General features: G+C 44.1%; 1 protein-coding gene across 1 annotated transcript in view; it reads left to right on the forward strand.

Moving 5' to 3' along the window:
• ULK1 (unc-51 like autophagy activating kinase 1) overlaps positions 1-23,189 on the forward strand; it is a 79,390-nt gene that overhangs the window by 27,419 nt on the left and 28,782 nt on the right. Inside the window, 4 exon segments of the mRNA XM_009699634.1 lie at positions 422-523; positions 8,607-8,665; positions 12,603-12,685; positions 17,424-17,474. Of these exon segments, the coding sequence (XP_009697936.1) occupies positions 422-523; positions 8,607-8,665; positions 12,603-12,685; positions 17,424-17,474 (295 nt within the window).

Raw genomic sequence — 23,189 nt, forward strand, 5'->3', positions numbered from 1 at the left:
CTGAAGCTTACCTGTGCAGTGTGGGCCTTTACTCTTTTTGATCATTCACCTGTTACTTGCTCTGGTTTAGAAGATCTGTCTGTGTGGTTTCAGTAAGGATTCTTCCGAGCACAGGTGGATTCGTCAGAAAATAGTACACTGAGAAGGGAAAGTACTGCGTTTGCCCAAACTAGCCAAACAGCACAGGGTATTTTTTTTGTCTGCCTGAATGAAAGTCTCTGCTTCCGTCATTTAAATAGGGAATTGGGCCTTTCAAGGTGGTGTTACAGTCTTCTCAGGAGCAAATCTTTCATCGTTATTGAGGAATCTAGCTCAAGAGTTTTTAAAGCGTAACAACGACTTCTGTTTCTTTCTTGCAGCTGCTAAAAAAAAAAAAAGCTACATCTTTTATAAAACAGATTTCTATTCTCTCCCCAAAAAGGCACCAGAAGTCATCATGTCTCAGCACTACGATGCCAAAGCTGACCTCTGGAGTATAGGAACCATCATTTATCAGTGTCTAACAGGAAAGGCTCCTTTTCAGGTGAGTTGCTTGGATCTAATGTTTCTGACTCTCTTGCTTTTTTTTCTCTTTTTCCTTTTAATCCATTTACTCTAAGGCTTCTGTCACCTATAATATTAATTCCCATGGATCCAGCCTTATGGCAGTCTGGCTGTCCAACACCTTGACAATGTGGTGCTTCATATGTTGTAATGCTGGATGTGTTACTAGACTATGACTCTCCTTCTCTGGGCGGTATCTCAGTGAAATGTATTTCCTGGCTATAAACCCTTAGGGAAGGGTCATCTATTCAGAAAACTACCATGAATCAGTTAAAGCAGTGTTTTGTTTTTTTTTCCAGACCCACACTTAAAAAATCACTTTCTATTTACAACTGTACTCAACGTATAATTTATAATTCTGTTGGGTATGGAAAGACAATATGAAGATTGTAATTGCAAGTTAATGTTCGGGATGGTTTGGTGCTAACTGGTGTATTGCAGCTAAATTGACTTTGTTTTTAGAGCAGTTAAGTACGATCTTATTGAAAGGATCTTATCTGTCATCTCACAGCCTGAAATGTTTATGTTCATCAAGTCCAAACACCTCCAAATATAACACAGTCCAGTAAAACTCCACCCTGTAATTTATGCCATAACTTCTGGATGAGTTAGAGCATATCTTTTGTGAAAGACATTCTCTGATTTTAAATTTTCGAATGATGGAGAATTCATCACAGCCTTATACAAGTTGCTTCAGGATTATTTCACATATTTTTAATCATACATAGCTGGAGTTTATCTAGGTTCAGTGCATTTTTCTTGTTCCCAATCATTACTGTGCCATACTGTGTATTACTTTTCTTCTTCCATGCTGAACGAGATCTGTGGACTCTCTCTTGCAACCACTATTTTAAAGTACTGTACTTGTCGGGTCTCTTTTCCTCACTGTCTCACAGCATAGCAGAAAGATGCTTGAGTTGCTAATACTGCTTTGCTTCTCTAACATGCGAGCTCTGTAGAGCTCACCTCTAATCCTTGGAAAAAGACCAAACCTCAAATTTGTATGCTGATGTGTCAGCTGATGCCAACTCTTCAGCTTCTTAGATCAGTTAAGGCAAATGTGAACTGTGGCCCTCTTTTCTCATGTCCTGGCATGTCTTTATCTTGACTCCCCAACAAAAAAACCCAAACCAAGAAAAACAAACAAACAAAAACAAACAACCGAAACAAAAATAAAGTAAACTGGGGGGTGTGGTGTGGTGTGCGAATCTGTGCTCATGTAATAAGGCAAATTTTATGAAGTGCAGGACTTTGAGCTTTAGTTCCACAGCTCCTTAGAATTTCACACAAGACCCTGAATGTTTATGCAGTTACATCATCAGGAAGGATAAAGTGAATTCTGAATCTCTTGCAGGAAAGAAAATACAGAAGTAAACTAATGATATGTTTTGGTTTTGTCTAGAGCCAAGAACACTTTTCTCCTTCAGAGTAATTTTTTCCCTGCTGTCATAAGAATCTTCCATTCCAGTGCTTTATGTTCTGTCCACCAGCTTGCTCTGTATTTAGAGCAAGACTTCATTTCCTTTGCGTGTTTCTCTTTTTCTTATAAACACCTCTACAAAGTATACTGAAACTCCTGAATGGCTCCTGTTTACTGGTTGCATCTGCTTGTTGTCAATGTTGGTATCTTTGTTTGAGAGGAGAAAATGAGGGTTAGGATAAAAGAAAATAAATATTTGTGCATTAAGAAAAAAATACGGGGGTGGAGAAAGCAAGCTTTGACTGCATGCATAGGAGCACCTTGCACTTGTTCTGTCTTGTAACTTGCCTTTTAGTTTCTAAAGGCACCTTGATACTGTACTTACTCAAATGATTTAGTTATCATTTAACATGGTGACTTTATCATAGGTGTTCTTTGCTTAGTAGCTTACGCACAGCTGTGGGGCATCTGGTTTCTTTGAAAAGAATTAGGTGGCTTTTATTGTTGGTCATTGAAGCATGTCACAGAAATGTTCTTCTGAAAACATTTGTTCTTTTAGAGAAGACTTTTCACAGGAAATAAAATTGAATACTAGTCAGCTTCATTTAGCTCTCCAGACAAGGTTTTGAAAGGACAGGGGGTCAGAAAACCATCAGCACTCTGCCTGCATGTGTGTCCTCAAGCTCACACGGAGGGGAGAGCAGTTCTGTATGCTTGTGTCCCTCTGAGGCATGGCAGTACCCTGCCTGGTGGTGGTCAGTGAAGGGACATTTCGGTCCCTGCCCAGCAGGTCCTGATCCTTGCTTTGTGCTTGCCTGACTGGATAACTTCTCCCTTTCCTGTATATATCCGACATCTGTTGGGCTGGGGACGGGGGTCACTTGTTTCTCTATTTCAATTTTTGCCCACGCCCTTTCCTCTTTTGGCATTTGTATTTTGAAGCAAAATGCAGGGCCCCATTTGTTACTGCAGTAGCAGCTGGGGATTTGTTTGATCAGGCAGAGAGAAAAGCTCAGCCCAGATGGTTGTCTGTGTATCATCTATTTGTTTTGACCATGTGTGTCACAAATTGCCTTCTCCTAGCTGCGAGTTTCAGGTGAAAGAAGCCTGACCAGGGCAGATGTTGGAAAGCTAGTTAAAGGTTAACTGGCTTTATTTCTTTATTGGTATGACTGTGTTGTAAGAACTTGCTGATGGTCACTGAGCAGACGGGAAGCTATTGTTTACAGGGCTTTTAGGAGGAGAGAGGGGTAGTGGACAGAGGTGATGAGGAGACCATGAATAGGAACGAGTGTTTTTGGGAGGGGCATCTGCAAATCGGTGGGGAGGTAACAGGCTGATTCCACATAGTGCCACCAGCAGACCCAGTTGGACAGGGCAGCCACGAACTGGATTTCTGATCTTAACCTCTTCAGACTAAATCCTCACCATGCCTTCCCTTCCATACTGGTAAGGACAGCCCCTCATGTCTCTAGCTGAGATTCCCATGGGAATCTGGAGCACAGTGGCATGAAACACACTGCGTTTGGGCACTCTAGCTGTTCACTGTGTGAGCCAATTAGGCACCTTCACGAGGATGCAAACCAAAAGGATTCGAGTGTTATCTGCAGTGGGGAGGAATGAGCTTTCTAAAAATAAAATAAGGCTTCAGGGGCTGGGTTAAATGGAGAAAAGATCAAATGTGTAGAAGCGGTCAGGCAGCTGTCAATCCAGAAAGTGCTTGTAAATCAAGACAGAGATGTGTGTATGTGCGTGAATGTGATTTCTGGCTGTCTCAAAGTTAAAATTAACTACAGCTGGGTCACCCAAGGCAACTTCCCTAAGCCGGTCCTGTCCCTTCCCTGCTTCACTGCATGCAGACAATAAAGAAGCTGCTGATGCTCAGATGTGAACAGTTGGTAGAATGGCTGGTGAAGCTGTCTTAAGGAGCTTTTTGTATTAAACATGCCCATAAACAAAACAGTGAGACTGCCATAGGGATGAGATTAATGGGATTCATAATCCCTATAAACAGATTTGCTGAGCAATATATTAATGTGGAATTGTTAATTTGCCTTGCCTAATAAGTGGTCTGCACTTGCATCTCTTCATTCCTGTCACTGAGGACAAGACTTGAACAGTGTGTTTCCTGGTCTTGCTGACCAGTACTAGGAAATGCCTTGAGAGTGTAGTGGTTTTCTCTTGTCCTTACCTGAGCTGAAAAGATTGGGACCCAGTGCCCACCATGAGGTGATGTAGCCTGTGTAGACAGGTGACGACCAGAAGCAAAACTGGAGGCAGAAAAGAAAAAGATTTACACAAGGTCTAAAATATCTTCCAAAACCTATCTAGTCCTTGTCAGATGGTGTTTTAAATATGATTAAAGTTAAACGGCCTCAGTCTCTTTTGTGTGGTTGTTTGGTGGTTTGTTGTTTTTGGGTTTTTTTTGTGGTGGAGGAATCACACTGATGTTCCTCGTGGTTTCTGTTGTGTGACCCCTTTAAAAACCAGGCAACTCTTGGTAAGCAGACACACTGCCAAGCATGCCTACTTTGTGTCAGAGCTGTCTCTGGCAGTGGCACAGGTCTGCTTGGACATCAGATCCTGCTAAGGACCATGAAACCTGGTTGTCTGCTGTCTGAGCTTTTACATGAATCTTCTCCTAGCTGCTTTACGGACATGGTGTGCTGTGTCTGTAGGAGAGTGAGCTGGTGAGCAGGGAAGTGACTAGAGGAAGCTTTGCTGCCTGCTCTGGCAGCTCTGAAGGAGTTAACTTGCCTGCGTATGTTCTCATCCCAGCTAGCTGTTATGTGAAAAATTAATTTCTAAGCCTGGTGTACCAAGTCCACTGCTTTATTTCTAGGTTAATTCTGACTGCGTAAGTACTAGGATTATGTATCACTTAAAACAACTGCTATGTTGTGAAATGGGCCTTGAGGAAGACTAGGGAAGGGAGGATTTTATACCCAGAATTTGAACTCCTGGTTTATTTGTAGGCCTGCTGGTTTCCTGTTCCCAAAGCTGTTCCTCTGGACTGTCCTGTGTCAACGGGGACAGGTATTCCTGGCAGTGGTAGGTTATTCTGCTGAGACTGGGTGCAGTGATTGACTTGTTGCTGTAGTCAGTGAGCCATTGGCTTTTGGACCAGTGTTTGTGGGTCTGACCCTGCTCTGTTGTGAGTAGAGAGAAAAACATCCATGGACAGCTAAAGAGAAAGGTTTAGGGGTTTTGCTTGTTTGTGGTCCTTGTGCTTTCAGGTTCCCCCAAGTGCCAGCCACTTAGTTGTGGAAGTCTTAAAATATCAGCTGTTAAGACTGCACAAGCAGAAGGTATTTGCAGAAGGTTTTCAAGATTTTCCCTAGAACTACTGAGCTAGAAACATCATTACTTCTTTTTTTCTTTTTAACTTACCTGAATCCCCTCTCTGCACATCCAAATCCCCAGGAATCCCAAAGGAAAGGATTCAAAGAACAGAGCAGATACCATGCACCTGCTATGAAGTGTTGACTAGACAGTGCTGTTCACTGAGGGTGTGAATGTCTCTGGCCTTCTGACTGAGCGCTGGGCTTTTGCATCCAGCCTTTGCCCAAGCGCAACAAATTCAGTGCTGAGTGCTTTTGGAAACACCACCCTGTATACTTTTTTTGTGTGCAATTTGCTTGCAGGCAGCCAGCACCGAATGGGATTTGGCAGGGTTACACTGAATGCCTTTGTTGGCTCAACATATTTCCACTGCTGCTCAGGACAAAGTAACAGAGTGGCAGGAATGATTTTGTCCAATTGTCTTTATATATAGAAAAGACAGATGGAAACAGAGCCAGTTACACTAATGCAGCTGCCTCATAGTAACATGAGAGAGGGAACAAGGGCATGAATTGGCCTGCTGGTGTCTCCTGTTCTTGGGGAAAACTGAGCTGTCTGTTCGGCATCCCTGTTTCTGACAGATGGATGCTGTCCTACAGGTAGCAGCTGGTTCTGTGTACCTTGAATGGTCTAGTCGTTAGGTGCCTACAATGTGCTTTTTCTGGTGTCTTTCTTGGGTAGGGTATATCTGCCTGGAAGGTAGATTTCAAAGGAAGTCCTTGACTTCCTAGAATAAGGAATTCAAATGGCATTTTCGATGTCTTACAAATGTTTCTGCCTTCTCCCCCACCCCCCATGATTGTCAGAGAAGCACTATTTATTGAAAGAAGAGGTGAGCAAAGTGGCTGAAGGTACCAGTGCTTTATGAAAGGGATGCTAACAGCAGGAGAGCAGTGGGCATGTTACTGCGAGCCTGCTGCTAGCAGCAGAACTGTGTGACTCAGTTGATTGATAATGAAGTTATGTGAAGATGCAGTTGGTTTTACCAAATTAATGGTGATCTGTGCTGGGCTCTCACTGAAATGACTCTGTTCCACAGCAGGCAGCTATGGAAGATGTCCCTGCCCATGGTAGGGGCGGTTGGAACTAGATGATCTTTAAGGTCCTTCCAACCCAACCTATTCTATGATTCTATATCAGAGACCAGCCTTGAATTGTGGGCTCTTGGGGACAGCCCTAGTGAGGAAGTGTTGTCTGGGTGGGTAGGAGCTAGACACCCTGAGTATGGTCCTTGCAGAACAAGTGGGAATTGTACTGACACAGCAGAATGTGGAGAAACAACATCCCTACAGGGATATCTTTTTAATTTGTACAAAGAGGAGGGGAACTTTACTGAGGATTTTGTTCTATCCAAGCTAGTACTTAGAAACCCTCTCTGATGAACTGGGCTTTGCGTGTGTGCTGCTTTTAATATACTCTGTCTTTATTGCCAGGAAAATATCTGACAAAACAGTGTTTGAAATAGATCAGAGCTTCATTGTATTTGTGAAACAATTGGGTTGTTGCAACAGGAAATGAACAGAGCAAACAGCCAAGGCTTGTGTATCTCTGATGTGAGCAAGCACTTCGCTTCCCTGCAGTGGACTTCTGTTCCTCCTTGTACATTATGTCTGTCAGGCGTATTTTTTCATCACGCAGAGCGTTGTGGCCAAGCCATTTGGTGCAGTGTGTATGCTTGCCTCGTTAAAGTTTGCCAAATATTAAGAATCTAATTACAGGGCAAGATCTGCAAGGGGAAAGTGGTAAAATGGAGTTTTACTGAACCAGGTCAAATAGAGTGGCAGTGATTGGAAATTTTGATGCAGTTTGGCATCTATGTAACAAGATGCTTTGCTAAATAACATTCATTTTAATGGTTTGTGAAGAAAGTATTTTTGCACCTCCTGTTTGGGTCCCTGCTGTGTCTGAACAGCAAAGGATACGTTGTTGCAGAAAGGAGAACCAGGAAATCCCTCTTACTTCCTTCTTTTAGGAATCCAGTAGCTCTTACTGGTACAAATTGATAGGAGAGCTGTGAAGCTTGGGTTGCTAAGACTGTGAAAGAAATACTATCCTGATCAGTACTATACAAGGCTATTGATATTAGCAGCTTTTGAGACTCTCCCTTTGGTTTCTCTTGAGGTTTTGTACTGAGCTCTCAGTTACCCTTAATTTTCATCTTCAGCCAGAGGTTGTAGGTGATGTTGAAATGGCATCTTACGTGGCTGCTTTTCCAGCTACAATGTGTTAGTGGTATTTTGATAGCCATCTGCAGATTAGCTTGTCTGATTTGCTGCTTTAAGCATCTTAATTAACTGTAAATGCTTCTAATTTAGAAATGGAAGTAGATGGAAGGCTCAAGGGTTTTTTGAGCCTGTCCTGAACATCAGGAGAAGCTGCCTGTTGCCTCTTCATTCACACTTTTCCTACACACTCTGCTGCACCAATAATTGACTGCAGATGAATATCTCTGATTTTCCTTCCCTGTTTATGTGTACCTTCATGTCTGTGTCATGCCAGCTGGCCTGCTCTGCCTTTAATAAAAAGACTTTGCCTAAGCTTGAGACATTTGAGTTAATTTACTGGCCTGTTTTATTCATTGCATAAAAACAAATGGAGAAATGACGTTAGGAGATTTTTATGTGTCTGTGCTTCTATACTGGTGATTTTATTTTTAACTTTAGCTCTAAATCTCATGTTGTGCCAACCATTTTTTTTGTTGTGTTAAATCCCATCCCTCAGAATTTGGGATCTGGTTGTCAAAGTCCCCAGCAGTTGTGTATGTTACTGCACAAATAGAAACTGTGGCTTGAGACCCGGCTATCTGGAATTAAAATAGAAAAACCTAATTCAGTTGCTGTTTCCCCATGTTACTGGTCTCTTCAGAGATCCCTTGCCCATCAACAAGCTCCCTGCCCCTTTTCTAAATGCCCTGCAGCATTAATCCATGTTCTCAGTGGGATCTGCCATTCATCATTTGGGACTCCACACGTCTGCAATTATTAAGCCTCCTGGGTGAGGCTATTAGGCCAGCTCAGACCTGAGCATCAGAGTCCACTGCAATGAAGCTTAGCCTTTGAGAGGGGACAGTAGGACAGAACCAGGTCAGGGACAAAAAGACAGTGGACTGAAATACTGTATTTTCACTCTGGCACAGTGCTGGCTTTTCAGTCTAAAGCAAGCTGCAGGTTCTCATTGTCTGTGCTGGTTCAGCAATTGAAAAGTGCCTCTCTGCTCTTCAGAGTAGCTGTGAAATGGAAATGCTAATCCCTTTCCTTCATTGTCAACTGCTTCATGCACTCGTTTTCTTTCTCCTCTACAGGCCAGCAGCCCACAGGATCTTCGCCTCTTCTATGAGAAAAACAAGATGCTGATGCCAAAGTAAGCATTTTTCCAGTGTTATCATTTGTATGCACTTGTTTACTCTGTATTTACACCTGTCCTCACATGGTCCTAGCTTGTCACTCAGGGAGGTGACTGTAAAATATTTGGCCACTTGCCTTCCCCCATTCCTTAAACCAGCAGTGATGTGGCCCAGAGAAAGTCAGACAACAGCAGATTGCCAGAGTTGGTGTTCTGTCTTTCTGCAGATACTACTACTTTCCTGCATTGCAAAAATTCAGGATTGTTAGTGATTTCAAGAGCCAGCTGGTGATCCTGTCCCACATATGGCTTCCCTGAGGCTGGGAGCCTTGGGAAGAAATGATGGCAATTCTTGAATCATGCGAGCCCCCAAACTGCAGTCTCTCCTGTAACCTGCCATACCTGACTGCAGATCACATTCCCATTTCTCACGTGTCAGGGCAGCAACTGCTTGTGTCCATCCTCCTAATAGGAAATATTATAACCTCGATGGAAACGGACACTGCTGCAGTGTCCAAGGGGAAGATAACTGCTTTCGTCCCACTGGGGTGTATGTTACCTAGCTGCTCAGTGCTGCGATTTGTCAGTGTATTTTGGTTTTGTTGCTGTGGTCTTTCCTTTTGATCTCTGAGCTCTTAAAGCAGAATCTCATGCTTGCTCTGAAAACCTTAGCCTGGTATAGAGACAGGACTGAAGTTCCACATCATGCATCCAAAACTTGGAAGGCCTTTTTTAACCAGAACGTTAGCTTCCATTTGGCAGAGCTGCTAATGCAGCCACATACGCAGGAAGTTCATTGAGTTGCTGTATATGGATATTTTTTTTTCTTATCAGTTTAGACAGCTCCAAGAGATAGCGGAAGGGACTGTGAAGAAGCTAGAGCTCTTATTAATGACTCGTGCTATGCATTTAATTTCCCTTTAAGTGCTTCCTTTTTTGATGTGAGGAGAAGGGACAAATTTCTACCATGGTTAAATCTGGTACATCTGCATACTCTCCTGGATTGCACCAGAGGATGTGATGGAGTAAAATACCCAAACAGAACAATTCAAGGCAAAAACACTGCTGCATAGTTGGAGCCAGATAGGCTGTGCGAGCAGAAAATGGAGCTTCTCTTCCCCCTACACAGCCTAAAACATGTCTGCTCATCTTTCAGGTAGTCCCTCTTACTGAGAAAGAAATTAATCCCTACCATTAATAAGCTTCCTTGTGTTGATGATGCTGCCCTGCTGCTGCTTTGGCCGGTGGTGCCTGAAGTAGGAAGCAGGCGAGGGGAGAAATGAAACTCAGCTGTAAGAGGAGAGCATGCCTATTCTTGTAGGGATCAGTCTTTTCTCCATTGTTGCAAGTCCTTTATGCAGTCTGCATTTAGCATTTTCACTTATCTCTGCTTTTTAACTACCATATTCCTTCAAAATTTAGATCCAAGCCCATTGTTTTTTCACCGTAGAAGTCAGATCCAAAGTGGCCTTTGTGTAAATGCCAATTTGCTGCTTTCCGAAATCAGTTTGTCTCTTAACATGAGCTGCAATCTGTGCTATTTCCTGAGTAAACATGAATAAACTACCTCCACCAGCCCTGCCAACACAGGATGAAACACAAAACCGCTCCAGAGACCTCCTTCTCAGACTGCAGCCGTGGCGGGATTTGGTTTCATTCTACTTGGGGCTAGGCAGGCTGGCACTCACCTCCCTGGCACCACCATGAAAAGTGCTATATTTTGGCTTGGGAATGGGGTGGGGAAGAAAAGCTCATTGAATACTCACCAGTGGTCTCTGCCTGCCGGGCTGGTGCTGTTGCTGACAGGTGAAACGCCATTCTGAGGTGGGGAGCCCATGCCAGTAGGAGAAAGGCCAAAGGCCTCACAATTTTAACAGCACTGGTCTAAATAGCTAACATTCATTGTGCTGATTTGCATGGCAAAGTGCATTCTAGATCATGGGGGGAAGGAGGCAGTTCTGTTGCTTATGTTTAAAAAGATAGCCTTGGAAAATAATGCTGTAGCACTTAATGTTTTAGACCTGAGAGATACGAGGATGCAAACAGGCCGTTAATCTGCACCATCTTCAGTCTGTGTTGTGACATCTGAGGTCTACTACTTGACCTGCCTGTTTCTTGGCTTTAAAATCACAAAAAAGCTAAAGTCATTACTGGGAAATGGACTCGTTTTGGATGAGAACTTTGTGTGTCATGGATAAATAAATTATGACAATAATGCTTGAGGACTGCAGGTCTCCAGCGCTGATGTGTTTTTCAGGAGATTCTGCTAGTTGTGGTATATTAGGTTATTCTGTTATGCAGTATGCTTCTAGGGCACACCTTTTTTGATGAGAGGGTGTTTGGTTTTTTTCTTTGCTCAAACTGAGTCTCAGTTTAACTGCATCCCTTCCAGAGTCCTGGTGGCCACCTCCTTTGTTGACCTGGGAAGGTGCACGAAGCCATTCTAGTGTCAGGGATGGAAAAGCAGCTTTTCCAGTCCAAACAAGGATGAGAGATGCATGCCATAATTCTCTGTTCTAGGAATCACTGGGCTCAAATTCCTGCACCAGCGAGGCCTAGGGCTTCACAGAAAAATATTTGGGTAGCACTGAAACCTATAAATAAACCTATAAATGCATAGTTTGCCTCACATCTCTAGTTTCACTGAACAGGAGTCTGTTAGTGCTAGCTAGCACCTCTTTTCTCCCCTACTATTTTTGTCCTAGCTTCTTTTTTTCTGCCCTGTCTGTGGCAGGGATGGAGTTGGTGGAAATGGTGTAGGAAGGGTTGTTTTCTCCAGCATCAGTCGGGCTTGCCTTCAGGATGGCAAGTGATGCTAACCCAGCAAAATGGAGCCCTGCCCAAGTGAGCCACGTGCTTTGCTACTGAGCAGGCTTGGGCTCTGTGCAGTTAAAATTACTGTGCTGAGCACACATGCCGTTACCTCAGCTGACCCAAGCATGGGGAGAGGAGAAAGCCTGGCAGACTGTAGGGGCCATGCTGGGCACAGCCGTGATAAACAGAGTTAATACTGAAGGGAATTGGAGCCACCTACACTTAATTTGGAGAGCTCCGCTCTGGCTGCAGGCAGGGCCTGGCTGCTACAGCCCCTAACAGTGCTTCTGGTTGTGGAGGAAAGTCAGCAGAGCTGAATCCACTTATACAAGAGCTGAACTCTGCTTTCCCTGCCTTAATCCGTTCATTTATTCCCTGCTTCTTGCAATCTACTGAGGTTGTGAAGGGCTGCCCTGGCCTCTCCCCCATCTGCTTGTGGGGTGAGGGGAGAGTGCAATGATTTACTAGCTCTTTTGTGCTGCGATGGCCATTGAAAAGAGTATTTTCTTCCTAGCTATACTGGAAGGTGGGGTAATAGCTGCACCAATTTTAGCTTGCTCAGGTGGCAGTTGCTTGCGTCTTAGTGGCCTTCAATTAATAAATGCTGTATATCAAGGAAGCAAATAGACAAAGGTTACTTACTAGTCTTACGTAAGCTGCACTGAAAAAGAAATGCCTTAATAAAATAGTAGTAATTGGTGATACATTTCACCACCAGTGTCTTAATTGTAAGCTTCCCCTTGGTAACTGCTTCATTTTAATGACCTCCTTATTCCTATTAAAGCAAGTAGAAGAGATTTTATTTATCATGTGCAAAATATTGCATATTGAAAGGACGTACCTGAGGACCAATGGGATGATGTTGGCACCTCTGTGGAAGGGAAGGATCTGCAGGTGCTCATGGGAGAGGCCACTAAAACTAAATTAGCTGTAGCCTTAACAATGACAATGGGGAGTAAAAGCCAAACAGAGATGCAAACGGAGATGATTCCATTCAGCTTCTCTCCAGTGAGCTCCTCTCATGTTCCTAGCCCAGCAGGCACAAAGTGAGTTTGCGTTTGCAGGTTGCCTTCCTGAATATGTAAAAGCAGTTTAAGTAGACTGCAAGTCTCCCTCATTTTGCTTTTGTTTTCAATCCTAGCATCCCTAGGGAGACATCAAGCCACCTGAGGCAGCTGCTGCTGGGCCTTTTGCAGCGTAATCATAAGGACCGCATGGACTTTGGTAAGACCTCCTTTCAGTTTTAGTTCTGCTGCCTGTCTGTGTCGTCTTTTGTGCCATGGCACTGCACAAATCTCTGTACTTTTGGCTGGTGCTAGGAGAAGCATCCAGACACCTGGATTTTACCTCTGCCTGAAAGATTGCATAATCTTGGGGTTTTTTGTATATGTTCTGGAGAGGTCAGTGTTGATTCCAGTACAGTTTTGTAAACCCAGAGATTTGGCACACCTTCAGCAAATGTTTCTTACTTGCATTCCTTCTCCTGGCTTCTGCTTTTATAATCTCTGAACTTCTATTGTGTTAAGTATGCAACTGGGTGAAACGTGTATCTTGTGCATCTGCATTCTTTCTCTAATAGCTCCTTCCCAAAGCTGCAAGCTGCACCCATTTAATGAATAATTCAGTCAATACCCTCTGTTTCTCAGAGTCTGCAGTGGTAATCTGAGCCAGGAGACCATGGCTGCTTGCAGACCCTTCCCTCCTTCTCCAGGTTTCCGTGGAAGGATGCCTTGGTTCTCATCAGGGCTCAAGCTGGCAGTCTTTTGTCTCTCCTTGTAGACCTGTATGTCAGTCTCCTGACTTGGCTAGTTTTCTGTTTTCCCTTTTTTTTGATGTCTTAATTCCTTCTAAACTGAGAACAATTATGTGCCAGGCAGTTCTGGCTTTGGTGGCTTCTTCCAGATGTGTCTAGCTGAGCCAAAAGGTCTGAAGAACCTCTAGTGAAGCCATGCCATAGAGAAAAGCAGGCAGAGGTGGAACCTTTCCTAGAGCCCCTGAAAGGACCAGGTCATGTAAAGGCAACTCTGTGGTCTTTTATTCTTCCCTCCTGCCTCTCCCTTCCCCTTGGGCAAAGATAGTCTAGACCTGTCTCCGGTAAAAATTGGGATGTGAATACTCTCTCTTGCCAAGGAGGTTGGTCCTGGTGGTGTGTCTCCTCTGAGTGCAGAGGAGAACAGCAGGGAGCAGCTTTGCTTCCATGGGCCAGTGCTGCTGGTGGAAAGGGTAAGTTTGCCCCTCAGCCTCTGTGTTTGAATAACATTTGGTGCTGGGCAAGCCCATTCAAGTGGTTTTCCTGAAACAAGGCTGCAGGGCCAGAGCCCATGGATTTGTGTTAAGTATCAGGCGGGCAGTAGCAGAACAAGTCATAGAGCTTTCTGCTTTTTGCACAGGCATTACCTTTTTTACTGGAAAATAAAGTGTGCTGCTGTGTGTTTTCAGGATACTGCTTTTCAGTCAGGCTTGAGGTAAAAGGGTTTGATACTTCTGCCTTTTTGGGGTTGGTTTTCTGTCAGCTTTTTGTTGCTTATCTGCTCAGGTGGATTGTTTCCTGCTGGGCAGCATATGCTGGTTGATGAAGAGAAATTGTTTTGCAGCCTCTATTATTCTTTTGAACTAGAGATACTGGGAAAGCCTTTCTGGGGACAGTGTCACCTGGGTGAAGCAAGCATGTGGATTAACCGAGGCTGAGTATAACTATCCAGCGCTGAGTGTAAAGGACTGGTTACCAGGGTGCAGAAGTGAGAAAACAAGCCTTTTGAAAAGGGGAGTTGTTGAAGCTGCTGACAGACTGACTTGGACATAAGCATCTCTCAGTATTATTCCCTGCAGATCTTCAATCTGGGCTGTGGATCTCTACCTCTTCTATCATGCTGCTCTGCATTTCAAAAGAAAGTGTCTTTGAGGTTCCTCTTTCCTGCTGTCAGAAATTGAGTCTGGTAAACCTTTTTAGCCCCTCATAAGCTGATTTTGTATCTCTTGGGAGTAGACTGCTTGAGTCGGTGTCTAACACTTGGAAATTTGAGATAGGTGAACCTGCTTCGGCAGGAGGAGTTGGACTAGATGATCTCCAGAGGTCCCTTCCAACCCCAACCATGCTGTGATTCTGTGATATAATAGACTGATTTCACTCGGGACAACAGTTGGAGTATATCTTGCTGCATTGAGAGAGTTGCCTGCCCTTAATCATGTGTAGGATCCTTTTCCCTACAAATTGGCATGTCCTTGTAAGATGTAATTGTTTCTCAGGACAGGTTTGTGAATGTATTCTGAACAGAAGCCTGTGTTTGAGATATTCCTTGTGCTTTATAGAAGGCAGATCTCAATGGCTGTGTGGCATCCCATGCTATATTCTAATATCTCCTGTCAGTTGAGGGGAAAGCAAGTACCAGAGCCATTATTTATTTAGACCAATACAGTTCCTCAGCATCCAGTTGTATTCTTGGTCTCGTCTACCTCTGCCTCCTCTCCTTCGACTCTCTGCTGAAGCATCTGAGCTTCCTCCCTGGTTGTGACACAACTGTTTTTCTCTACCTGCTGTCTGCTAGTGCTTGGTTGTCAGCTTGCCTATGTTCCTGAGGGCTCAGAGGCTCTGACCTACACCTGCTGAATGGACCCTTCTTACTTTCCTTAGAGTGTCAGCTTGGAGACCTCCAGATGATGCCACTTACCAAAATAGTAGCAATACTTAAATGAGAGCACTTCCCGGTTGCCAACTGTTGTCATGTTTTCAGCTGCTGTCTGTGGCCAGCTGTGCACAAACTGTTCATGTCCCACAGATCTCCCCCCTTCCCTTAGATGGCTCCCAGGAGATAGATGCTTTGTCCTCCTACTGGCAAACTGACCGTAGGCTGCTCTCTTCACCTACGCTATTTGTAAAAGGTCTACTTTGGCTGATGGTCGGTGCTCTTGTTCACTGTTCCTTTATCCTCCTGCACTCTGTAAGGTGAAGATTTGTGTGTGCTGCTGGGTCAGGGCTGGTTCCTGAGCCACCATCCCCAGAAGACTGGGCTATCTTGTGGCTCCTTGTTCCCTGCAGCCCTCTGTAATCTGTCTGGAGATGTGCGCAGTGCCCTCCATGGAGCTCCCCCCGAGTTTAGTTGAATCACAGTACAGCAACTCGTAAGCTTGAAACATCATTTGCTTATGTGTCTCAGCTGCTCTTGTACCAGGAACTGATGGTCTTTGCAATCTCAGGATTATCTAGAGGAAGGCCAGGAGGGTTTCAAGTTGCAAGTTTCCTGCTCATGATTACAAGCAGAGTTGTTTAAATTTTGCTTTGCAAGCACAACTAGTAAGCAGTTTGGAGGGGAGAGGGAGAAAAGTGAAAGAAATAATTTCCACCCCCTCAGTTGAATCAGCTCAGCTGAGGGATGGTACCCTCTAGAGGAGCAGGCTGAAGAAAGAGCAGGAAACTCCAGCACCTGAGCAGCTCCTGACAGGATAGAGATGTTCTCCATCCACAGCAGATCTAATCTGTGAGATTCCAGCTTTCCCTATCAGAAATTTCCATCGCTTCTGTTGTGCTAAAGCTCCAGACCAATGCACTCTGGCTGCAGGACCCTGGCATGGCAGTGGCAAGGAGGGACCAGGGAGACAGGGATTGTTTTAAGTTTAAAAAGCAGACAAACAAAAAACCCATTTGCTACTTTCTGGAAAGCTCAGTAGCCAAAGAGGAGCTGTTTACAGAAAGCAGAAGTTTGTAAACCTTGGGTGTTGCAACAGGAAATCTGTGCTGGGAAAACAAGTTGAACTGCCTGCAGTTAGCCAAATAATCACTGCTGATCCATGAGTAACTCTCCTCAAAGGCTGAGTTGCTGATTGTGGTAGGAGAGGACTCTGGCACAGAGCTTCAGTGGATCAGAGACAAAGGAGCCAGGAGGGGTGAGGACAGGCAACATGTAGAGGGCCTCCAGCAAGCCAGGACAGAAGCTTTTCTTGGCCTAGATCTGTAGGATATCCTCCTATAATGAGTGAAGAAAGCAGCAGTTGTGTCTGGTGTGAAAGGAAAGGAGTTCTGGGCTTGTAGCTATGTGGTGGCCTTTTAGAAAATTCATTTCTGCATTCAGTGCATGATGGGTTTGGGTCTGTGTGTGAGAGAAGATCATTCAGTGGAAGTCCCTTTGTCTATCATTCCTCCTCTGTGGAATGAGTGACAGTATGGTGTGATAAATACAGCTCCCCTGGATCCCTACAATTAGGGTGACTTGCCATCCTGATCAGCCAGGGACTTTGTCTTTTAGTGCTACTTTGCTCCTTAGGATTTCTCTCTTCTTGCCGATAGGAGCTTTTGGTGCACATGCACAGATGTGGCCATGCCAGGTCTCGACACAGTTACACTATCTGGCCCTCAGTAGCTGATTCCTGTTCCTACAAGTGTAAGAGCTGTTGCAAGGCAGAGGAACATTGACAGAGAATGTAATGTGTTCTCTGTGGCAGCCCAGGGTAGTAGCTTGCAGCAAAACCTTACTAAATTCTTTAATGCCCTGTGGGGAAGGAAAATCCAATAGTACTGGTGGTAAGTCCCAAGGTACAAACCCCTCATGTCCTTTGGCCATGCTTTTGACAAAGATTATTTTTTTTTTTTCCTTCTTTTTCCTCCCTTTCTTCATTCATATAATTGCCCCAGTTGATTTCCCTTCTCTGCCCTCCCATCCTGCCCTGGCTGATTTTGTGGAGATGGCTGATAGCAGAGGAGCCACTTTTTTTTTTTCCTTATTTACATAAGCAATCCCTGGATCCAAATAACTTCCCATCCTCTTTTTTTATGATTAGGTCCTGCAGCCAGTCCCCAGTCTGCATTGTTGACCACTACTGTATGCAATTGCAGTCAGTCAACTTCCATGGTTGACTGGATTGCATGGAAAAAAATCACTGTAAAATACTGTAACTTGTGCTTTATCTGCTTTGTAAACTTCTTATTGTCATTTCCGTTCACTGAGTCATTGCTCTTGATTTTTTTCAGATGAATTTTTCCATCACCCCTTCTTGGATGCAAGTGCCTCTATGAAAAAATGTGAGTGTTGCATTTTTGATTACAACTGTTTTTGAACCATGATGTGACTTCCTTTGCTGCTAGTTCAAAAGGAAAGAAAAAGACTGCTTTATGTTTTCATAGTTATTTAGGCAGAGATTCAGTGTTTGTTACTGTGTCGTGTCCAGATTTTGCCATCAAAATGTATTTAATTTTGCTGAGTTATCTTCAAAGGGATGATTAGGGAGCTATTTAGAAACCTAAAGTAGAAGTAAATGTAGCTTTGAAATGTATTCAGCTGCTTTGTATGAAGTGCTTGGCCAGTGGGGATGCTTGTAGGTAAACAGTATTATGCAGCATGATCTTGGTTTTCATCCACATCTGTAGGACAATTCAGGATAGCAAATGGTGGAAACTGGCACTCTTGTCCTTGCTTGCTAGGTAGTACCTTAGGTTGGCTGTGCCGAATGGCAGGCTCTGGTTACCAAATCTTGTTTCAGCATTTACCTCCAAATTCTTGATAAGTTTTGGTTTAGAGGGGTTAAATTTGGGTGCTCTGTAAGAACTGGCCAAAACAAAGACAGATTTCCATTGAAAATTCTTTTTTTCCTCGTTTGATTCAAAACTTTTGAAACTTTCCAACCACATATGCTGTGATTCAGAGGTTTGCTTTCAGTGGAAAACAACTCAGAATTGCTTCTAGTGTATGGGATATAATAGTCCTCTGGCCAAGAGACTTGGTTTAGTGGAATTGTGTATGTTTGTGGTCTTCTGGAAGGATCCACTTAGGCCTTTAATCTCCTGAGTAAATGATAGAGCCAAAAATTTTCATCAGGGACTGATTTGGGGTGCCCAGTGCAAGGGCTGGACGTTTTGGAGGAAACACGTCCAATGCTTCCTGAACATCCCCCTTGGATGTATGCCGTGGGTGGACGCCTCTTGTCTGATACCCACATCACTCCTGACAGTCTCCTGCTTTCCTGGTTCCAGAGCAGGACTTCTCTGTTGTTCCTGATACAGATTTTAACTGTGTACTTAGGTGACCGTCCTGCGGGCAAGAAAAGACGCTTCTGGTTTAGAGGAGCTTGCAAGCCAGCCAGGCCCCTACCTCCATCTGTGCCAGCAAGATGTGGGGCAAGTTCTGTGAAACAGGACTGCTCTGCAGGCAGGAAAGGACTCTGCTTGTGTAGGATGGCTCCTAAGCCAGCTCAGTTCTCAGGACCTGCTATACCACTGCTGTGTGGGAAAAGCCTTTCAGAGTCTGATCCCCCTGAGGGCAGAGGAGGACTCCCTCATGACATTCTTACATGCCCACCAGTTCATCTCTTACCTCCAGCAGTTCCATTGCTTCATTGGCCAGGGGAACAGAAAAACCCCTGCAAACAGGAGAGGGTTCTCCTGACTTGGCCTCAGTTTCCATCTTCTGCGCATTTGCTGTGCAGAAACCAAAGGCACCATTATGAGCAGGGGACTGTAGCTCAGCCTTTGCCCCCAGCTGCACCGAAGTTAACGGTGTGGGTTCAAGGCCCAATAAAAAGAGCACCTTTACAGGCAGGTAAGGACTATACAAACTCCAGACCTCTCTGCTGCCCCGCTGGTCCTCACCTCCGTGGCGTATGTCCACAGCCTAGAGTTCTCTGCAGGCAGGAGAGACCACTGCTGGTTTTGAAAAGATAAGAGGAGAAGTACCTCCCCATTGCTGGAGGTCTTCAAGTTTGCTATGCACAGAAATCTACTCATGGAGAAGATGGTTCTTGTAGTCTGCTGTGGAGGTCTCTGCTACTGCCAGATGGCACTGATGGATGAAGGCCTCTGGGAAGTGCAGTGAAGAGCCTGGATGAGAAAGGGTGCATGTGGGAATGGTGGTCCTTTTCATTTCTGAGTAGGTGAGAAAAGAGCCAATGTGTCAGCAAAGGTTTGGGTTATGGTGATCTCAATAAGAAAAAAATCACCTGAGATGTATGGAATGCTGCTTAACATGGTAGCGTGCTTAACATTTGCACAGTTTTAGCTGAAGTAGATGACTTAGCAGGGTTGTGGTTGTTCAGGGGCTGGATTCCCTGGCTTTGCATGCAGAACTAAGATGAGTCCAAAAGTGTGTTGTGCTACTTCATGTCAACATGTGGCTCAGCATCATGAGTGTAGGAAGTATCAAAGAGAAGAGATGCGGCTGCATCTGAATCGTGGTGGTCATGCTCAGACTGAATTAGAGTCCTCAGGCCTGCAGTGGAGAACTGAGGGGGGGAACAGTGTGCCCTTGTTTTTTTGTTCTCATTGGGAGCTGGTAATTGGGCTTCCACTGAGTTTGGTGGAAGCAGGACTAAGTCATTCACATTTGACTTAGAGTTTGTTAGATGATCTATACTAGCATCTGTGTTTTGGAGTAGTAGCTGTTGCGTGATGAATGTACTGAGACCTCACCTAAGCTCAGGGACCCACTGTGCAGCCTTTGCCTGAAGGACCTTTCACTTCAAAGGCACCTGCACTGCAGATGCAGGCAGCTGTGCATCCATTTAGGTCCCAAACCAATTTTAAGGTGAGACACTTCCTTTCCATATAAGAACATCTTGCCATCTCAGCAGAGCATGGTGGTCTCCATACCCTTGCAGGCAAATCTGCCCTCAGGTGGCAAGGGCAGAACAGGAGAGCGGCCACCAGCATGCAGAGCTGAGCACATCACCTGGGCTCCTGAACCTTGTCAAGGCTGATCCAGAGCTGATTAAATGGTTAAAAATAAAGTGAGAGCCATCCAGTGTTCATTCCATGTGGATTTATGTTAGTACACCATCTCATGGAATTATAAAGAATTTTTTTTACATAACATAATTTTGGAATTCTGGAAAACTGGAGAATCCTCAAATGTGGATAATTCTCTAAGTGGATAATTCTGAAGTTGCTAAGGTGGGGGGTCCCCTCATTTAAATAAATTTACATGTTTTTCAAGACACTTCAGCAAAATCAACATTTCTGTCAAAAATCTTTAAATACAATGTTTCTGACAAGCTCATGCTCTCCACTGCGGTTTCGAGGTATGGTTGTTCTCATGTCCCTCCTCTCAGCTCGCTTCTTTGGTGAAGCAAGGACACCAGTCTGCTGCCATCCGGGGCGTGCCACAAAGCACTGTTTGCCACAGGCCTTAGCCTGGAGAGTGGGTTCAGGGCCTTGGGCTTTGTTAACTAAAACGTGTACTTTTTTTGTTTATTTAAATTTTAATTTATATTGTGGGTTTTGTACCTGTGTGACTAAGCATGTACTTTAGATGTGTAAAAAATTTATTAATAAAAGTCTTTAAAATACTGTGTCTAGTCAGAATGTCATCTGTCTGTAGCCAGGTCTGATCAGCATATGGTATGGGGCAGTGTGTTACAGTAATAATGCAAGGGAAGGCATAATTAGGCACTTGTGCAAGTCTTCTCTCAGTAAACACATTGTAATTGGTATCCGTGCAGAATATTTTGGAGGGTTTTTTTTGCTCCTGCCTTTAATGAGTGGTAAGCTGGTACCTCCTTTACTCTGAGTTAAGAGAGCATGAAACATGAGCAGTCATGGTTCAGAAGTGCACGAGTGGTTCAGTGTCTGGAATATCTGTCAGGCTTAACTTGACTTTTGGTGTCTTTATTAATCCTATTGTACATAAAATACTCAGGTAAAACTAGCAAAAAATCACCATGACTTCTGCATATAGAAGATTTTAATGGTGCAAATTTTTAAACTAAAAAGCAGCTTATTCTTTGGGCAGGTCCTGTCAATTTTTGACCCCAAACTATTGCCTTGTGAGAGACTGCAATTAAATAACTTTTTGATATGACTGTTTTTTATTGAATCCAGATAATCACAAAAATGCATCTCTCCAATGTGTGTAAAACTCAGATTCCAAATAAAGCTTTTATATAAAGCTTGAGGCTCGGCTGTTTTTAGGACAACTGAGCCCCTGATAGCATGATGTGTCAGAAGTGATTTTTACGAGTGTGGGATCCGGTATCAGGATCCACACAGCTGGAGCACAGGCTCCCAGCTCTCCCACTTTGAAACCAGTTGGCATTGGTTATGCAACGTACAGGATGACTGTTGTGCTGCTGGAACAAGTTGGAGAAGACAATTATGAAAACAGACTTATTTACATTACAATTACAATCCAACAATTTCTGGATTTGGGTGGGGGCCCACAATCCATGTTAACATTCCCCGCAATCAGACTTGAGCTGGAAACATGATGAGCCAAGTGTTTGCACCCTTTTTAATTTTAAACTGGGAGTGCCTGGGTGTGTGGAGGAGATGGAAGCAAGCATCTTGCTTTCAAGCTGTCCTACATGGCTGACGCTGAAAAATGCACCAACAGGGATGTGGTGGTCAGAGAGGGTTTGTCAGAGCCAAAGCTCATGGTTCCACATGCATGAAAATCCGTTTTTAGTGTCAGGACATTTTGAGTTGGACCTCACAGCATTACAGTGTGAATTTGGGGAGTTTACAAGGTTTTAAATAAGAACAATGATTAATAGAGGCTGTATCTAAAGGTGTGCTTCATGCAGATAGAGCTTTAACGTGAGTTTCAGATGATAGTGGTAAAGTCTGCTTGCTTGTCTGTCTTCCTAGTTGAATGGAAAGCTGTCCAAAGCAAATAGACCAAAAATAGAAAAATCTCAATTCCAGCCAGGTTTAAATCAATAATAAACACAGAACCAAAATAGAGTGGAGGAGACTTAGAGAGAAATGAAATGACTAAGTAAAATGCTAATTCCAGGAAAAATGAACAGTGATACAAGTCTTGCAGCAGGCACATGTGGATAAAGTTAGGAAATCACTTAACTTTTCTTAAAAGTGCCTTTCCATAATACAAAGGTCTGTCTGTACAAGGGTGATTTGTTCTGTAACAGTTGGCAGGATAAAAATGGGGAGACGTTTTTCCCCCCTCTCAGATTTCTGGTATTAAATATGTAGGGAAGGTACTAGGGATTGCTTTGCAGGCTCCGTGGGAAGATTGCGGAGATCAAAAGCAGTGTGGTATAGGCAGGACAGAGCTCTCCATTTTACAGGGAAGTTCTCAGACCTCTGTGTGTGTTCCCTGAGCCTGGGGAGTGGGAACCAGCTGTGCTGGAAGAGCGCGTGGGGTGCAGGCAGAGCAGCTCTCTGTGCCAAGCCCCTGACCGACCTCCCAGAATACCCACCGTCAGGGTACCGCAGTCCGTCCTTTACCAGAGCCAGGGCAGTGCATTTTAACAGCACAGTCCATCAAGGGCATGAAATCAAGTGTAGAATAGATGCAGAGGCTAAAAAGTAGCCTCTCGTAAAGCTTTGGGAAGATTTATTTTATTATGGACCTAACCCTCAAAATGCTGGTAGAGTGAGCACTACCAGTGTGATCCAACAAAAGAGGGAAGGGCATCTGCGTGTGTTGCTGCACACCGGTCCCACGCAGCCATCCCGCTACGGCTTCTGATTGCACAAGCCCTGGGACTCTCCTGGATCAATCTCTATTTGCAGTGTAACTTAACCTCTTTAGAAAAACATTCAGTTTTTGTTAATGTTAGCAAAGGGTGGAGGAGATCACTATGACCCCAGTTAAACTGCTACAGTGGTTTGATTACTTATGTTAAAACGTGTGCTTTAAGTCTGCACTTCTTTGGCTTCATTTTCCTGTTGTTGGATCTTGTTACATCTCTGTCAGACTAAGGAATTTAGCATCTAAGTGATTGCTCTCTTTGGGCTAGGAGACACTGGTCCAGTCATCCTTTAACCTTCTTTGATAGGCTATATGGA

This window comes from Cariama cristata, unplaced genomic scaffold, assembly GCF_000690535.1.
Source record: "Cariama cristata isolate BGI_N322 unplaced genomic scaffold, ASM69053v1 scaffold20544, whole genome shotgun sequence".
In the NCBI taxonomy this organism is placed as follows: domain Eukaryota; kingdom Metazoa; phylum Chordata; class Aves; order Cariamiformes; family Cariamidae; genus Cariama; species Cariama cristata.